Source organism: Egretta garzetta, unplaced genomic scaffold (assembly GCF_000687185.1).
Source record: "Egretta garzetta isolate BGI_Z169 unplaced genomic scaffold, ASM68718v1 scaffold179, whole genome shotgun sequence".
Classification (NCBI taxonomy): domain Eukaryota; kingdom Metazoa; phylum Chordata; class Aves; order Pelecaniformes; family Ardeidae; genus Egretta; species Egretta garzetta.
In genome coordinates, this window is record NW_009270001.1 from 825,554 (window position 1) to 841,308 (window position 15,755).

A 15,755-nucleotide genomic window follows, 5' to 3' on the forward strand; every position below is an offset into this window, starting at 1 on the left:
GCAGGAATGGTTTACTTACCTTGCTGCTTGTTTATTGCTATTAACTAATAATCTTTTTCTTGTTGAGAATATGCTAGCTATTCTCATAAAGCAGGGGGTATTTTACTCCTCCATCCCTAATGAATCTCTCTTCTATTTTATGTGTGCTAGAAAATAGTTGTTTTCAGTATTAAAATATTAACTATATTTTCCCAGTTCTTGGTAGATAAAATTGCGGAGTGGAAAATGTGTGGGATTTTTTTCCTTTTCTTTTCCAAAAGGTTGTTTTCTCCTGGATTCTCCTATAGGTACTTCATTAAAATTAAATGTAATATGCTAAAGAGGATCAGTTTAAATGCATTTGAGACTTCTTTGTCCCAAATAGCGAGCTCCTAAAATCTGTATCTGTATATATGTATGTGTATACACATACATTTGGCAGCAAGGCAGTCCATATTCCTCGGGTGAGGGCTTTCAGATAGAATTGGAACTTCTATTTGTGCTCAGTGCTGTGAAGGAGCTTCGCTCTATCAGTGCTTGCTAGTGTTAGTGCTGAAAAATAGTTTGAATACTACCAGTGCTGCTCTGTGGATTAATGAAAGGACGGATTTTTTAGCATTAGGTTTCCATTTTTACATTCATTCATTAACCAAATGTCATCTCCACAGGGACTGTAGAGCAAAGTCAATACTGTAGCTGATTGTAGCATTTCTTTGTGCCACCTTACAAATCTTGGCTCTGGCATTTTCTAAGCGTTAATATAATATCTCTCCTGTCTTCACAGCCCCTCAAAACACGTAGACATATTTTCTCTCACTTTTTTCTTCCCTGCCCAAGCTAAGGAAAGAAGCCACTGCTAACCTTTGCCCCCAGCTACCTGGAAATCGCTGCTATTTTTTGTAACCCCCCCCAGTACACTCTCTCCATGAATCCATCCTTGGGGATAGAATCATAGAATGTTTAGGGTTGGAAGGGACCACTAGTGGTCATCTAGTCCAACCCCCCCTGCAGTGAGCAGGGACACTGCTAACTAGATCAGGTTGCTCAGAGCCCCATCCAACCTGGCCTTGAATGTTCCCAGGGATGGGGCCTCCACTACCTCTCTGGGCAACCTGTTCCAGTGTTTTACCACCCTCATTGTAAAAAATTTCTTCCTTACCTCTAGCCTGAACCTACCCTGTTCTAGTTTAAAACCATTTCCCCTTGTCCTAACACAGCTGGCCCTACTAAAAAGACGTTCCCCATCTTTCCTATAGGCCCCCTTTAGGTACTGGAAGGCCGCAATCAGGTCTCCCCGTAGCCTCCTTTTCTCCAGACTGAACAAGCCCAACTCTCTCAGCCTGTCCTCATAGGAGAGGTGCTCCAGCCCTCGGATCATTTTTGTAGCCCTCCTCTGGACCCGTTCCAACAGTTCCATGTCCTTCTTGTGCTGAGGGCTCCAGAGCTGGACGCAGTACTCCAGGTGAGGTCTCACCAGAGCTGAGTAGAGGGGCAGAATCACCTCCCTCGACCTGCTGGCCAGATACTGGGGGTTACCCCAATCCAGGTGCAGGACCTTGCACTTGGCCTTGTTGAACCTCATGAGGATGTAGCAGTAGTGCCGCTTCCGTTGAGTGTAAGAACACCATTTCACTCTGTGTGCCTGTTGGAGCGGTGTTTCTGTTGCGTGAACTGAAATTTTGCAGATGTGGGTGCCTAGTCCTGAGGATGGCAAAATTCAATTCTGTGTCCTTGTTGTATGAATAAGGGGGAGTGGGCTCTAGTTAATTTTTAAGCATTAAATTTTGTTCTGGTAGGAAAAAGAATGACTCGAGTCTTAAAAGCTTTGCTGAAGACCTGAAGGTCTTGCTTCATTTGCTGCTGGTTTTGATCCTGGCAACTTGTAGAAATCAGGCAAGTCGTAGAAATTAGGCAACCCTGTGGAATTTGAGGACTTTATGTGGTTTTTAATAACTCAAAGGGAGAAAGCAAAAAACCTGTAAGAATGCTATACTTTCAAACCCAACTGCTTAGAAATTACAGGGAAAATGACCCATAATTAAAAGCTGAATGTCTGCATTTATGGTTTAAATCCTGAAGCAATTACAATAATCCCTCACTCTGTATTACAAAAGTCCCCAGCATTTTTGGATAGCGGGAGGTGGGTCACGTTGTGTTGGGTTACAATTATTCGGTACCTAAGAACTCTTTGCTGAGTTGGTGTCCAATACAATATTCACCCTGCCTGTCAGCTCTTAGGGAATACATCCTGATGACAAGCAGCCAGCTGGACAAATTTAGAAATTGTTTTCGTTTTGTGTTTTTTTGGTTTTTTAAAAAAAAAAAAGTCCTTGTTTCACATAGTCCTAGAAGACTGTTGTCTGTAGTTGTTGTTGGGATGTTCTAGTTTTATAGCATTTGGTTTTGATTACTCTGCATGTTTTTAGCACTGAAACGGGAGACCACCTTTGAGACTGAGTCTCATGTTCTTAAAGTATATATGAAAGTGTAAGTTTGTTCTTTCTGAAACTTAGGCTGCAAAGCAATTTATAAGGGAGGGAAGAATGCTGATATTTGGTATCAAAAAAAGCCAGAATGCTGATATTTGGTATCAAAAAAAGCCAGAATGCTGATATTTGGTATCAAAAAAAGCCAATCTGCATAATCTAAAATTGTCTTAGGATATTCAGCTGTGGGTGAAGAGCTGTCTTGCTGTCAGCTCACTGCACGGTAAATCAGTCTGATACACAGGAAAATTAGCAGGCATCTTAAAACTTATTTTGCTTGATGTCTCTGTCTTGAAGCATTTCCTTTTGAAAAGCTTTGAAATAACTCTTCTGGCTGCTGTTTCTACCTCTTCTGCCTAGTCCTTGAGAGTTCGGGCATGGCTCAGACAAACTCAACAGCTTCTACGGCTCCACGTGGGTTTTCAGCAGCGGAGCTGGTTTAGGGGCTTCCCACACAGCACCACAGTTAATCTCAGGTTGATGCAATGGTTCTTAGGACTGTGCCGTAAACTGGATTACCATCTAAATTTAAAAACAGAAAGAAGGGGGGCTCTTTCCCCCACCACTGCATTTTAGAAGTTTGCTGGCAGAGCTGCAGGTAGTTGCCAAGATGGGGTTGAGTAGGTGGGACAGAGTATATGGGGTACCATGCCCTTTTTGTCTTTAGTCTGCGATGGTTTTAGATCAATCACGTTACTCATCAGAAAACTTAATACTTGGGAAGCAACAGCGACTTTGGCAATCTAATTAGGGCAGTATTAAGTTTTGCAATATTTTTATGTGAGAAGATTTTTATATGCTTGAACAGAGGCCATGCCACTGGCTTTTATAGGTTTAGTTACTGTTCAGGTTTCATTACATTGCTGCTTTCCTATTTATTCTGAGGATGCTGATTTTCATGCCTTTAATTACAAGGACATAGCAGCATGAGCTCTGAAATTGTTCAGCCTATATTATGTACTATGTTATGTCTGCAAGCATGGAACTGGGTTTTTTTGACTGACTTTTAATCTGGGGAACTTCAGAAGGGCTGCCATTCCTGTAGGTCAGACTGTATGTTAGTTGAGGCTGTATAGAGGCTGTACAATTTTCTCTGATAATCCTGAGCAGTAGGGCCTGTAGCGATAGGACAAGGGGTAATGGTTTTAAACCAAAAGAGGTGAGATTCAGACCAGATAGAAGGAATAAACTTTTTACGATGAGGGTCGTGAAACACTGGGACAGGTTGCCCTTTAGGTGTTAATATTGGGACACCTTCATATTGTTTAATGTGGCATTGGACACAATATCTGATTATTACTTGTCTTTTTTTCCCATCTGTTAAGGAAAAATACACTTCCCATGTATTCTTCTGTTTTGTTTTCAAGGATCAGTTACTCTGTACTGGTAGGTTTGTAGAGACAGGAGTGTATAAATGGCTTTTTATGTGTTTGACACAGCTGGTGTTTACTTTCAGTGGTTGTTGGCAGGTTCTGTTTTACTGCTTTATTGTTCTTTTCAGCTGATGGTTTTCAGTGAGGCATACCAACAGGCAATTAATGAAGTTAGGAGGAAAAATTTGGTCTATCTGATGGGATTGTTGCATTAGTATAAGAACGTTAGTTGAAGGAAAGTGGTGCTTAGCGTGAGGTTAAATGTCAGGTTGAGGATTCTTTAATTGATACTTTAAAAAAAGTTTTTATTTTATATGATAGTTCCTGTAAAAAAATAAAGTTCTTTCTGTAGACTGCTGTTCCATGTGTATTTCAGTGGCATCCAGCTAAGCATGGCAGCATGGAAGCCACAAAGGTAGTAGTAACACAAACGGTGTAGTGACATCGTTTCACTTTGACAAACACTTTTGAATATTAGTGTCCTGTTTTATAGCCATTGTACTTCAAATGCATGTTTTCCTGCCTGATACTAGGATGACCGAGCTCTGGAACGGGTTGCCCAGAGAGATTGTGGAGTCTTTGTCCTTGGAGATATTGAAAAGCCTCCTGGACGTGGTTCTGGGTGACTGGCTCTAGGAGGCCCTGCTTGAGCAGGGAGGTTGGACGAGATGACCTTCAACGGTCCCTTCTCACCTCAACCATCCTGTGTTTCTGTGATATCTATGTAAACCAGCTAATGGATTGGTAAAATTAAGTACTTCATAGAAATACTTTACTACTCTCTTGCAATGAGTTTTCACTTCAAGTACAGGAACCCAATTGCTTGTGTAACCATTTTTATTTTCATTTTCCCCTCTCCTAGTGCTGACTTAAAGCTCTTGGAAGAAGCCACAATCTCAGTCTGCAAGTCTTTAGGTGAGAAATTGTGACATCTAAACTTTTTCCATGTGCTTGATAAGAAAAATTAAGAAACAGCATTCATGTGCGCATCCATGTCTTCTGTATACTTAATTCTACTTGTATGTGTTCCACTAGTAAGTTTAAAGTAGCGTAAAGAGTGTTTATGTATATATATCCTAAGCTTCTAGAAGCGTCCATCATTATCTGTTTTGTAGAACTTGAAATGACTGAAAGGTTTAAACCAAATATTTCCACCCCTCCTACCTCTTTTTCCCTCTGTCCTCTAAGCTGATCAGTAAGGGGAAAGAATTAATCAGAGGATGAAAGGAAAGGGATGATACAAATGTGTTCAACGATGTTTCAAGAAGGGAAAAGCTAGTTGTGAAAACCTGCCCAGTTTTCTGACAGGAGACTCTTGTGCTGTAGACAAGTCTTGGAAAGGAAGCAGTATGAGCTGTGCAGGAAAACAGTCATAATGTGCTTTATGTAGAAATATTTAAGACACTGAAATCTCGTTTCATTCTATATATTGTTTGAACTAAGTAGTGTCAACTTACACCTGTGATATAATCACATCTCATTTTTCCTCATCTAGTTGAGAAGAATCCTCGAACAGGAAACCTTGGGTCGTTGATCAAAGTCTTTCTTTCTAGAACCAAAGAGTTAAAAATTTCAGCAGAATGTCAGAAGTGAGTACCTGGGAACAAGCTGTGTGTGCCATTTTACTTTTTTAAGTGTTCCTTTTGCTGCTAGCTCTTGCAGTTTTTTTACTTTGCTAGTTAAACCTAATCACAGACCAAAACTTAGAATTCTCTTAAATCGCTGTTAGAACATCACTTTCAAATCATACCATGCAACTGCCATTGGTTTTGCTTGCCCCTTTCAGCAGCAGGAAAGAACTGCAAGAGGTTACGTGTGCAGCACTGTATGGGTTTTGCAGGAAGCTTTCTGTAATTGTTCCCCCATGCCCATAGACAAATGTCCAACTCTCATCAGATCTGGGGCTTCAAAAGGGAAGACTTGCTTTTTCATGCCCCCTTGCTCCCAGGACTGCCCTCAACCTTTTTGCTTATATCTGGAGAAAGAAGTTAGTCCTGCCTGGATAGCTCCTGCTCTTTTAATCCAAAAATACCTTGAAAATACAGCTTCGATGAAGAGCTTGATTATATGCTGTCGTATGGGCTTCCCAGCAGTTGCTTACTGGGACTCAAGAAAACGTCATGAAGCTATATTCCCCTTGCATTCAGAAAGCTTGGAAGCTATCTCTGTGTTGTTGCATAGAGAAATCTTGCTATATTGTGCTCCTGAAGTTCGTAAATGCCTATGGTTATCTGAAGGCTCTTTGACTGGGAAAAGTGCAAAGGTTCAGGGAGGCCACAGTAGCTTTCATATCGAAGCTGCTGGAAATTTTCAAAGTATGTTGTGCCATCTGGTGAGCTCTTAGAAGAGTGGTTCTTCTGGCAGCTGTGGTGTTTTTAACAATACAAATTTAGGAATAAGACTGTATTCTCTTGGGGGAAGATCTAGTTAGCGATGTCCCTGCTCCTGCAGAGGGGTTGGACTAGATGACCTCTAGGGGTCCCTTCCAACCCAAAACATTCTGTGATTCTATGATTCTAAGAAAAAAGTACTGGCGGAAAATACATTGCAGTTTGTTTGCTGTAGCATCACCTGAAGACTTCCCGCTTAAGCACTTTGGCTTTTCCTTGCATCAGCTGTAGGAACCCCTTTGTCTACTCTGGCATATATTTTCTTGTGGGTTTTGATGCACGTTCACAGGTTAGCATTACTGATTCTTGTTTGTTTCTGGTTCTTTTCTAGTCACCTCTTTATTTGGCAGGCTCACAACGCACTGTTTATTATTTGCTGTCTGCTGAAAGTGTTCATCAGTCGAATGTCAGAAGAGGAGCTGCAACTTCATTTTACTTACGAAGAGAAAGCACCGGGCTCATATGGTGGGTATACACTAGTGCTAGTGAAACAAATATCCCAGTGGAACAAACATCCCACAAGAAATGAAAAAGCTCTGATGTTTGTAGACGTGGCACTTGGGGACATGGTTTAGTGGCGGACTTGGTAGTGTTAGGTTAACGGTTGGATTTGATGATTTTACGGGTCTTTTCCAACCAAAATAATTCTATGATTCTGTTTTGTTTAGACTATGAATCCCAAACTTTGCTTTAAAACTAGAAATGACATACCCATGGGGTTACATACAACGTGTTTGCCGTTTGGGGCAACTGTGAGATTGAAAGTATGTAGTCAATAGTAAAACTGACTGACTTCCTTTGGGGTCTGAAGTAATTCGGTGTAAACTATCTCCCTTTGTATCATACATGTGAAAGAAAACACCTTCAAAATGTGATGAGAGCTTTTCATTACATATTGACTGTCATCATCTAGAATTAAATGTTAACAAGCTGTTGGCATGTTACAGGTTCTTAGAGCAAAATAGGCCTCTTCTACAGCAGAGTTTAAGTTGTTTGGTTTATTTTTTCTTTGAAGATTTATATCAAATTTAACAGCGTCATTTATTTACAGACAATTTGGCATTTTTTAAACAGTTGTTCAGAAGTGATGCTGTAGACCTACTTTAGCTTTAGTCATTTTCATGCAGTTTGAAATGTGGTAAAGCTCCTCTTCAGAGGAACAGGACAGAATTGGGGTGAAGCTGACCACATACTGCTGTAGGAACGGTGATTTTGCAATTATGTAGTGTTTCTTTTCATGTGTGTTTCATAAACCAGCAGCAGCCAGGGATTGGAATTAATGCAACTTCTAGGAATCTAGCGAGGGAGGATGAGAGTACTGTGGTTAGAACTGATCCGGTGAAAAAGCAACTGCTAAAGTTTAAGTAGTGGGCAGTAGTTTATGCAAGAGTACAGGAAAAGTCAAAGAACTTAGGCAGAATGTTCAAAAATAAGTGCATCTCCGGGAAATGGAGAATGGAAGATTAAGGTGGCAGGGAAGACGCTCAAATAATCTAGCTGTTCTCCTTCTGCTTCTTTCTGAATGTGAATAACTGGTGAATAACCTGGTCCTTCTTTTTGAATGTGAATAACATGAATGCATTCAAAATCAGTTTGAGTACAGCAAAAAGAAAGTCGTGACACTGTCTGCTGCAAATCTTTGTGTGGCGCCCTATGAAGATGCTCTTACAGAACACGGGATGGATAATGCTGGCACAGGAGCCTTAATTTCCTTTGCTTTGTTGTAAAGATACTGTTGAGTTTGTAATTGCGTGTTGTTTATTGCATAAAGCCAAAAATGGTCTGGCGAAAAGGGCCGGTATCAGAATGCTAATACAGCACGAGTGGATTGTGGAACAACAACCAAAAGCATCTGAATGTGGATTTCCCTCAACAGGCAGTCCAACGAGGACACGCGCTGAGGATGCCTGAGAGCTGCTTGCTCATTGAACAGTGAAAAATGTTCGTTAAAATCTGTTTAACTCTTTGGCGCCTGCCCTTGCCCTGGGGAAATTGGACTTCTGGTGCCAAAAGATTTAAGTGCTATATGTTGAAAAGGTTTAATGTGTTTAAACTGCGGAGAGTCCTCTCCAGGAATGATGTCAGCTAAGCCATGCTTTAGCAAGTAAACCTGCTTATAATAAGCTATCATTGCAGGCTGCCGATGGGTTTATACTTGGTTTAAAACCATTGCCCACCTCTTCCTTCGGTGATAGAGTGTAGCACAGTAAAAGGGATGGAAAAGCTGAGATGTTTTGTTAGGTTGAACCCCTGGGATCTTATTTCCTTACGCTGGGAGTTCCTCGCAGCGTGGTATGAAAAGTGATTCTTGTCACTGGGGTAGATCCGTGTTTATACCGTGTATAGTAGCACTTGACTGTAATTCACAGTGACATCTATTAGCCATAATTTTGTGCATATTGATGGAAAATGTACTTAGCAATTATCTTTGAGCAGATTGTTGGCTGGATGTTCTTGATTAGGAAGGTGATCTTTGAGCAGATTGTTGGCTGGATGTTCTTGATTAGGAAGGTGATTGTGTGTGGTCCGGTGAGAGCAGGGGATGGAGCAGGAAACGAGCTCCTCCTCGTCTCTCCCTGCTCAGCCGTGGCTCGAGTCCGCTGCTGCTTTTGACTTGGCTTTCCAGCTGGAGACGGTCCTTGTGACCTCCTTCAAGGAGCTGAGGTTCGCGTTGTGCCATGTTTGCATAGCCATCGTTTTTTTGCTCCTAACAAATCTTCACATTGGATTTTTTAAATTATATAGAGAGTATGGTAATAAAGGGAATGCCTTCCTATAGCTTTTATACTTATCTATAGGAAAATTGAGGTATCATTAATGGAGCATAATAAAATGCTGTTGTGTTAGGGCCTATTAAAGTCAGCAGAAAAGGATGAAATGTTTTCTGTTTGTATTTTCTGTAGCTGGAGTCTCTTTTTATTCTTCGGAAACTAGAGCATGCCTTGTTATTGTGACGTTTACACAAATTTATTACTGCTTCTACTAAAGTTGTACATGCTTAACACTATCTTTGGTGAGCATGCTTTTTAAAAATTGAAGTTCTTCTTAGTTGTCCTTGCTGTCTTTTCGTTTCCCGGAGCTTGATTTTATTTTACTATTTTTCAATTGTGAGCATGATGAAACGAACCTTACACAATGAATCATTACATTAATTATACAATGTAAATAAAATATGCGTATAGATAAAAGCTTTAATACAGTGCCTGAATTTTGAAGTACTGGTTGCTTATTTTCTTAATGGTGGGTGAGTAGTTGTTGGAAAGAACGTTACAACGAACCAATAACACAACCAACCTCTCTCTCTCCTATGATCTGTTTTTGTATGTCTTGTGCAATCTCGCAGCCTTCTCAGAAAAAGTAATCGTTCTTTTCAGGATGATCTTAAAACTCCTTTGGGATGGTTCTTTTCAGGATCTGCTCCTTTGGAGAAAGCATGGTGGTTGTTTCCCTGTTTAAGCTACAGAAAGCGTCTTTCCCCCCCCCTCCCCCCTTCTAATCTGAGAATATATCCTAGTACCATGTTATCAGAGTTTAAATACAGCACCTGGGAACTGCATAACTGCAGTGTCAGCACGTCAGGCTGCTCACACTACAGTCGGTGAGAGCGTCAGGCAGAAATGTGTAGTGTAGGATAGTGATGATGTATGGAAAACACCCTTGTCACTGGCTGCTCAGCAATGTGTCTTGTATTTTGGCAGGTTATATATGACACAGCCACTATTGTTTAGTTGGCATTTTTGATAACTGTCTTAACCCGGGAGAATTCTCCTTCCAGGTTTTGCAATTCATATGCTTGCACTCCATTGCACATTCTTCACTTGTGCTTTGTGGCATAAAATGTGATAATCGAGGGGTTTCGTTTTGCAAAAAGTCTGAGAGCCTGAATATGTTGTAGCCTACCATTATAAAGTTGTAATGAACAAATTGCAGAGGATCAAGTACCCACTACAGCACTGCTTATTGATTTCCTTCAAGAACAGTCCATTAATAAGGGTTTGTTCCTTTTGGCAGTTTTCAGATGGTTCTTTATCCCAGGAAGTGCAGCCTTTGCCTCTTCATCCATAACTGGGGATTTGCCTACAACATTGGAGGATATCACACAATTTTGATTGTAGGAAAATCCTTACGGAGACTTAAGTCAAATTCTTTAAGATTCAGCTAAAAAATCCTGCTACTAATAAATCCTGAAACTGGACTCAGCGTATGCTGATCTGAAGCTGGAGTTAGTCTTGCTAACACAAATCATTCATCTTTCGGTGAGGCTTCCGTTGTCTATATCCCACAATTTCTGCGTGATCTTTCACTGTGCTGCGGTTCAGCGGTGTAAGAGCATACACAGCAGTGCTTTGTATTCTAAATCCAACCATCAAGTCATTCAACCTCTTCCCTGACCTGTAGTAGGAAACTTTATTCATTCTCTATAAAGAGGTTTTTATCACAAGGCTGGTAGGGCCTGTACTTGGTGTGTTAGAGCAAATAAGATGATGCAGAGGAGGGAATAGATAACAATATGGGATGGCAGTTATGTTATGTACTCATCATTAACACTCTTGAGGGAAAGCTGGGAGCCTTTGAGAGCCCTCAGAGCTGAAGATCAAACCACAAAACCCAAAGAAGCTTTAAGTCTGCTGGTTGTGTAATGCATTGAACGAATGAGGCCTTAGGTATTGTTTTATGAGTAACGGATTATTTTATTACTGATGGACAGGTTCTAGCCTATCTGCAGGAGCAACAGGGCAGAAAGGCAAGTAGCATCTAAGGTGAGGTTATACCTTGCTGTGCCTGAATGTCTTATTAACATTTGGTACATCCAGCTGCTACGGCAGCTCACGTCGGGTTGTGACAACAGAGAAGTAGGGTTCTTGAGAAGAAAGACCATTTCACTGTCTATGGTAGACCCTGCGTCATGGTCAAGGATGGAGCTGGGCTGGTTTTACTAGAAGCAGAGTCTCCTGGCATGGATACTTTCCTCTGGATAAGCTATTTTGCCTATGCAGTGTCTGCTAATCCAGTGTCTGTAATGTGGGTAGCTTTGAAGAAGTTAAACACAAAGTATGATCTTTTTATGTGTTTAAAAAAAAAAAAAACAAAGAAAAAAAACAACAAAAAAACCCCCCAAAACCCAAACAAACAAAAAAAAAACCCAACCAAAAAAATGCCAACAAAACCCAAACCAACCCAAACAAACCAAACCCCAAAAAACCAAAACAACCCAAACCAAACAAACCTCACCAAAAAGCCAAAAACCCCACGGTGCAAGTAATTCACATGTTTGAGGACTTGGATATAGCGGATGAAAAATGGTGCTTCAGCATAACTGGGCATTTTAAAAACTGGCTGTGCTTGCAGTTCTGCATGGCCACAGAGTTTAGAAGATGCACCTATGATTCCTCTTTCTGCAAGTCTGCTCTAATCTTCCCTGGACAGATTCACCCCTTACTTATTTTCCCCAAGGCTTTCCACATGTCTTTGATCCAAGTATGTGATCTCTTAGTGTGAAGGAGTATTGTATGTGTTGTCTTTATCCTGCTATTGAAAAAGACATTGTTTATGAAAACACATAGTGTTCCATGTTTATAGCTCGCTCTCACGTTATAGATTTGGCATGCATCTGCCTCATTGTCTTGGCAAGACAAGAATTAAACAAGAATGCCTGTGCCCCAATGGGGAAAAGGATACATTAATTATTGTAGCTGAATGACATTGATTACAGCAATTAAGCTTTTTTTTTTTTTAAAGTTTGAGAATAGAGCAGGAAAGACTAACATCTTCCATTCTACATGATCATGCTAACCCAATATTTTCTTGCTTTATTTTTAATATAGTGTGGGAGAAACGCCCTTTTTCATCCTTAAATAACATTATTCTCTCTTCAAGTGAGTTGTGTATATAGCATGGTGGAAGAAATTACATTCTTAAAATGTACTCTCCTTTTTTCATCCTTTTTCCTCTCTCCTCCCTTTCCTCAATTGTCAAGAGAAAAAATTAGGTACCTTTACAGAACTAATAGCAGTCTTGCGCTATAAGCATTTTCTAGATTCAGAAAACCTTAGGGAACTGTCACGTTCGAGTTACTTTAGAATACATTATCCGGGCTTTATTATTGGCGTTGGTTTCTGTCTAAGGTTAAATACTCCTAGCAGTTCTTGGTTTTTACTAACAGGAGCTGCATTGTGTTACTCATGGGGGATTCTATATAAAGGAAACCATGCTTCCGTGATAAAAAACTGATTTCCTTTAGAACATGCAGTTCACTAGGTGACAATTTTTAATGTGTTTTTAATAAACCGATTGTGGAAAGAAATAATTTTGCTTTATTGTGAATATTCCCTCTGGAGTGCTTCTTAAAATTGAGTTCGGGATTTAAGTTAAGTTCTGGGTCAAACAGTAACGCTGCCATAACCTGGCTCTAATGTTGTGTTTATTGCAGGACGTATTTATTTGAAAATACAAAATAAACAAGCATTTGGGCAATCACTGTGCTGCAGTGCTGTAATGCGTATCGGGTAATGCAGAGGGAAAAACTATGCCTGCTCTTAGGCCATTCAGCACTGTAAACCCCTACACTTCTTTGTTATAGATTTCTCTTTGTAATTTTATTCTGAAAGCAGAAAAAATCCTAATGAGCCGAGAGATTAGTCTTCTATTTTTATTTTTTTTTTAGTATTATATGACAACTTCAAATGTTTTAACAAGCTTTTTCCTCAGTAATTCTCACAAGTCTTTTGTTACAGTTGTATTTAAAAATCACAGTGCTAATGTAAAATAACACCGGTTTTATTGCTTAGAATAGTTGCGTTTTTAAAATAATTTTTAATCATCCCATGCATTTTGTCACATTTTATGTGAGTAGAGAATAATTTCTGCTCACTTAAAATGCTCTTTGGAAATACATGAATTCTTACTTGTCATTGAAATGTAGAAAACCTCTTCAATAAATAAATCTGTATTCATGAAACAAGTGTGTAGATTTAATTGCTTAAGAGCAGCAGTGATGTGTACTGTAGCCTGCATTCATTTGACAGATCACGATTTAGAATATTGTTCAGTCTATGTTAGACAAATTAAACTGTGTTTTCTATCTGTCTCTGCTTATTCTTCACTTGGAATTTAAAAAAAAGGGATGGGGAAATATGCAGGGCGCAGGGAATTTTGAGAGGAGACTTGAACTGTGGGCCGGCGTGAAGTCACTGCTGATCAGTTCAACTGTTTGTAATAACACCATTTAATATGAGCTTAGGTAAATAGTAAAGTAAGGCTTGATGTGCTTAGTGTTAGCATATTCCTACAACGCCAGCATCTCATTGAATTTATCCAATTGTTATTAGTTATTTGTTTTCTATATAAAAGGCTTAGCATCACCATTTTCTCTGGTGATAATCCCACATGCCTTCTATTTCAGGAAAGAATGCTATCTTCTTAAACAGGTAGAATTTCTCTTCTAGTGTTCCTTGCTTAGAATACTGATTGTCTGGATCTGTGTGTTTAAATCTATGCTTGCTTTCGGTATTAGAAAGTCCAGAAAACCTTTGGTATGCTTCTTTTCAGGAACAGAGTGCGAAGACCTCATAGAAGAGTTGCTGTGTTGCCTCATCCAGCTCATTGTTGAAATTCCCCTCTTGTAAGTTGGCTCTCTTTTATTTTTTCTTTTATTTTTTTTTTTTTTCAGTCTCCTTGTATAAACCGGGCATTTGAGAGAATATAAAACTTAGAGTGCTGTGGTTATAATGTATAAATACTCATATCTGAATGCTCTGTGTGATGGTGCAGTACTGATAATGATAACGTGCTGCCAGTACCAGCCCTGAATATTCTGTTGGAAGAAGTACATGATCAGCACCTTGCACCCAGTTCAAACCGTCAACAGAAATTACCCTCTTTTATTTTGTAGGAGCTTTGAGGTTTGTTTCAGGTACCTCTGTCAGCACACAGAGAGTTCCTGCTCACTTTTGGCTAGAAGTGGTTGTGCTAATTGTACAAGGACAGGTATATTGGAGGTGTCGCTTCATCTCTGGAGGATGCAGCAAGGTGCGGACAAAAGTTCCTCTTCTGCAGTTGTGTTTTTGAACTGCATGGGCATTAAATAACTCACATGACTTATTTAATACTAATTTCTGAAATACCAGTGAATTCATAGCTGAAGCAGAGAGGAGAAATGAGTAAGTGGGATGTTTCTGTAGATCTCCAGATTTGTTTACCTGTTTTTTTTCATGCATCTGCTATATTTGAGATATGTCGATTCCACGTCCCACTGGGATACGGGTCATGAAACACACTTCAGTATTGTATGAGGGAGAACTTACTATGTTCTTTGGAAATAAAAATGTTTTTCTGCCCCTGTCCTCATAAGTTTTAACTTCTTTTTTCCCCCGAGATAAACTCTACCGAAGATAGTGTTAGCAGTATCTGTTGTAATAAATTGCATTGTAGTCGGTGCCTAAAATGTGGTGCCCCAACTAAAGCATCACAGCTTTGAAAGAGTTTCACATTATCTATTAGAGCGTAGTACATCGCTCTGCTGATGATTTAGTTTTCGTACTTCGGGTTGTTCTTTTGGTTGGAAAGCTGACAAAGACGCAATAGTTTTTGAAGCATTGCTCTCATTAAATACAACTCTTTCAACGTTACATGCGGGTTTGGGTAGGTAGTGTGTAATGAATTAGCGATATGATTTAGAGTGTCATTCCGCAGAGCTTGTCAGGACTTCCTGGAACAGATACACTTTTTGTTTGGAGCAGATTAGAGGAAGTACAAAGGGGTGAAAGGACTGCGGTATACGGGCAAGTTCACAAATCCTGCAGGGTTTTATTTTTCTTTCTTGGAAGTCCCAACGTGTGTGTGGAGTCTGGACTCCACAGTCATTTATTCTGTCTTTCTGGCAGAAAAAGTTTTACAGGCGTGATTGTTCTTAACCCTTTTTGACACCTGAACCTGTCAGCGTCTCTATTTCTGTGTGAATGTGGTTGCTGGGAATGGAAGTAGCTGTTGAAAGCACTTAGATTACTATATAGTATAATGATAATAATGGCTTATTCAAAAAGAAGACGTTATAAAGCCTTTCTATGATCATTAACATTCAGCTATATTGAAAACATACTCCCTTTTCAAAAGAGAGAGATGTGGAAGGTTTGGGGTTTTTTTCCTGACAAATAAGTTTTCTTAGCTAAATTTTTCCTGAAATAGCATGCTACTGAATTGTTAGTAACGTACTAACACTTACAGAGTGTATATTATTGTCTTGTTTAGCAGTACAATATGTTTAACAATGTGATAATGCCTTAACTAATGGTTTTATCCCCATTTTATCAAAGGGGAAGTAGGGTAGGGGAAAGGACATTCGGAAAAAGTTGCTTTCTCTTATACACAATTCAACTCTGTTCTTCATAAAGGTGTTACAAGGCTGAGACATTTTTGCTTACTGCAATATTAATTCTTTTCAGGAGCATGATTGGGATTATTTTAGTAGTGAGTTTACTTTTTACTTCCCTCCCTCTCCCTGATAAGATTTACATTAAAAATTCTTTCCC

At 39.7% G+C, this 15,755-nt stretch overlaps 1 protein-coding gene across 5 annotated transcripts in view; it reads left to right on the forward strand.

The window, feature by feature from the left end:
• The window catches only part of DYM (dymeclin), a 249,280-nt gene that overhangs the window by 20,287 nt on the left and 213,238 nt on the right, over positions 1 to 15,755 (forward strand). For all 5 annotated transcript variants that reach the window (XM_035903105.1, XM_035903104.1, XM_035903102.1 and 2 more), the window contains 4 exons: positions 4,701 to 4,753; positions 5,334 to 5,427; positions 6,560 to 6,693; positions 13,777 to 13,849. In XM_035903105.1, the coding sequence (XP_035758998.1) occupies positions 4,701 to 4,753; positions 5,334 to 5,427; positions 6,560 to 6,693; positions 13,777 to 13,849 (354 nt within the window). The remainder of the gene's footprint in view (positions 1 to 4,700; positions 4,754 to 5,333; positions 5,428 to 6,559; positions 6,694 to 13,776; positions 13,850 to 15,755) is intronic.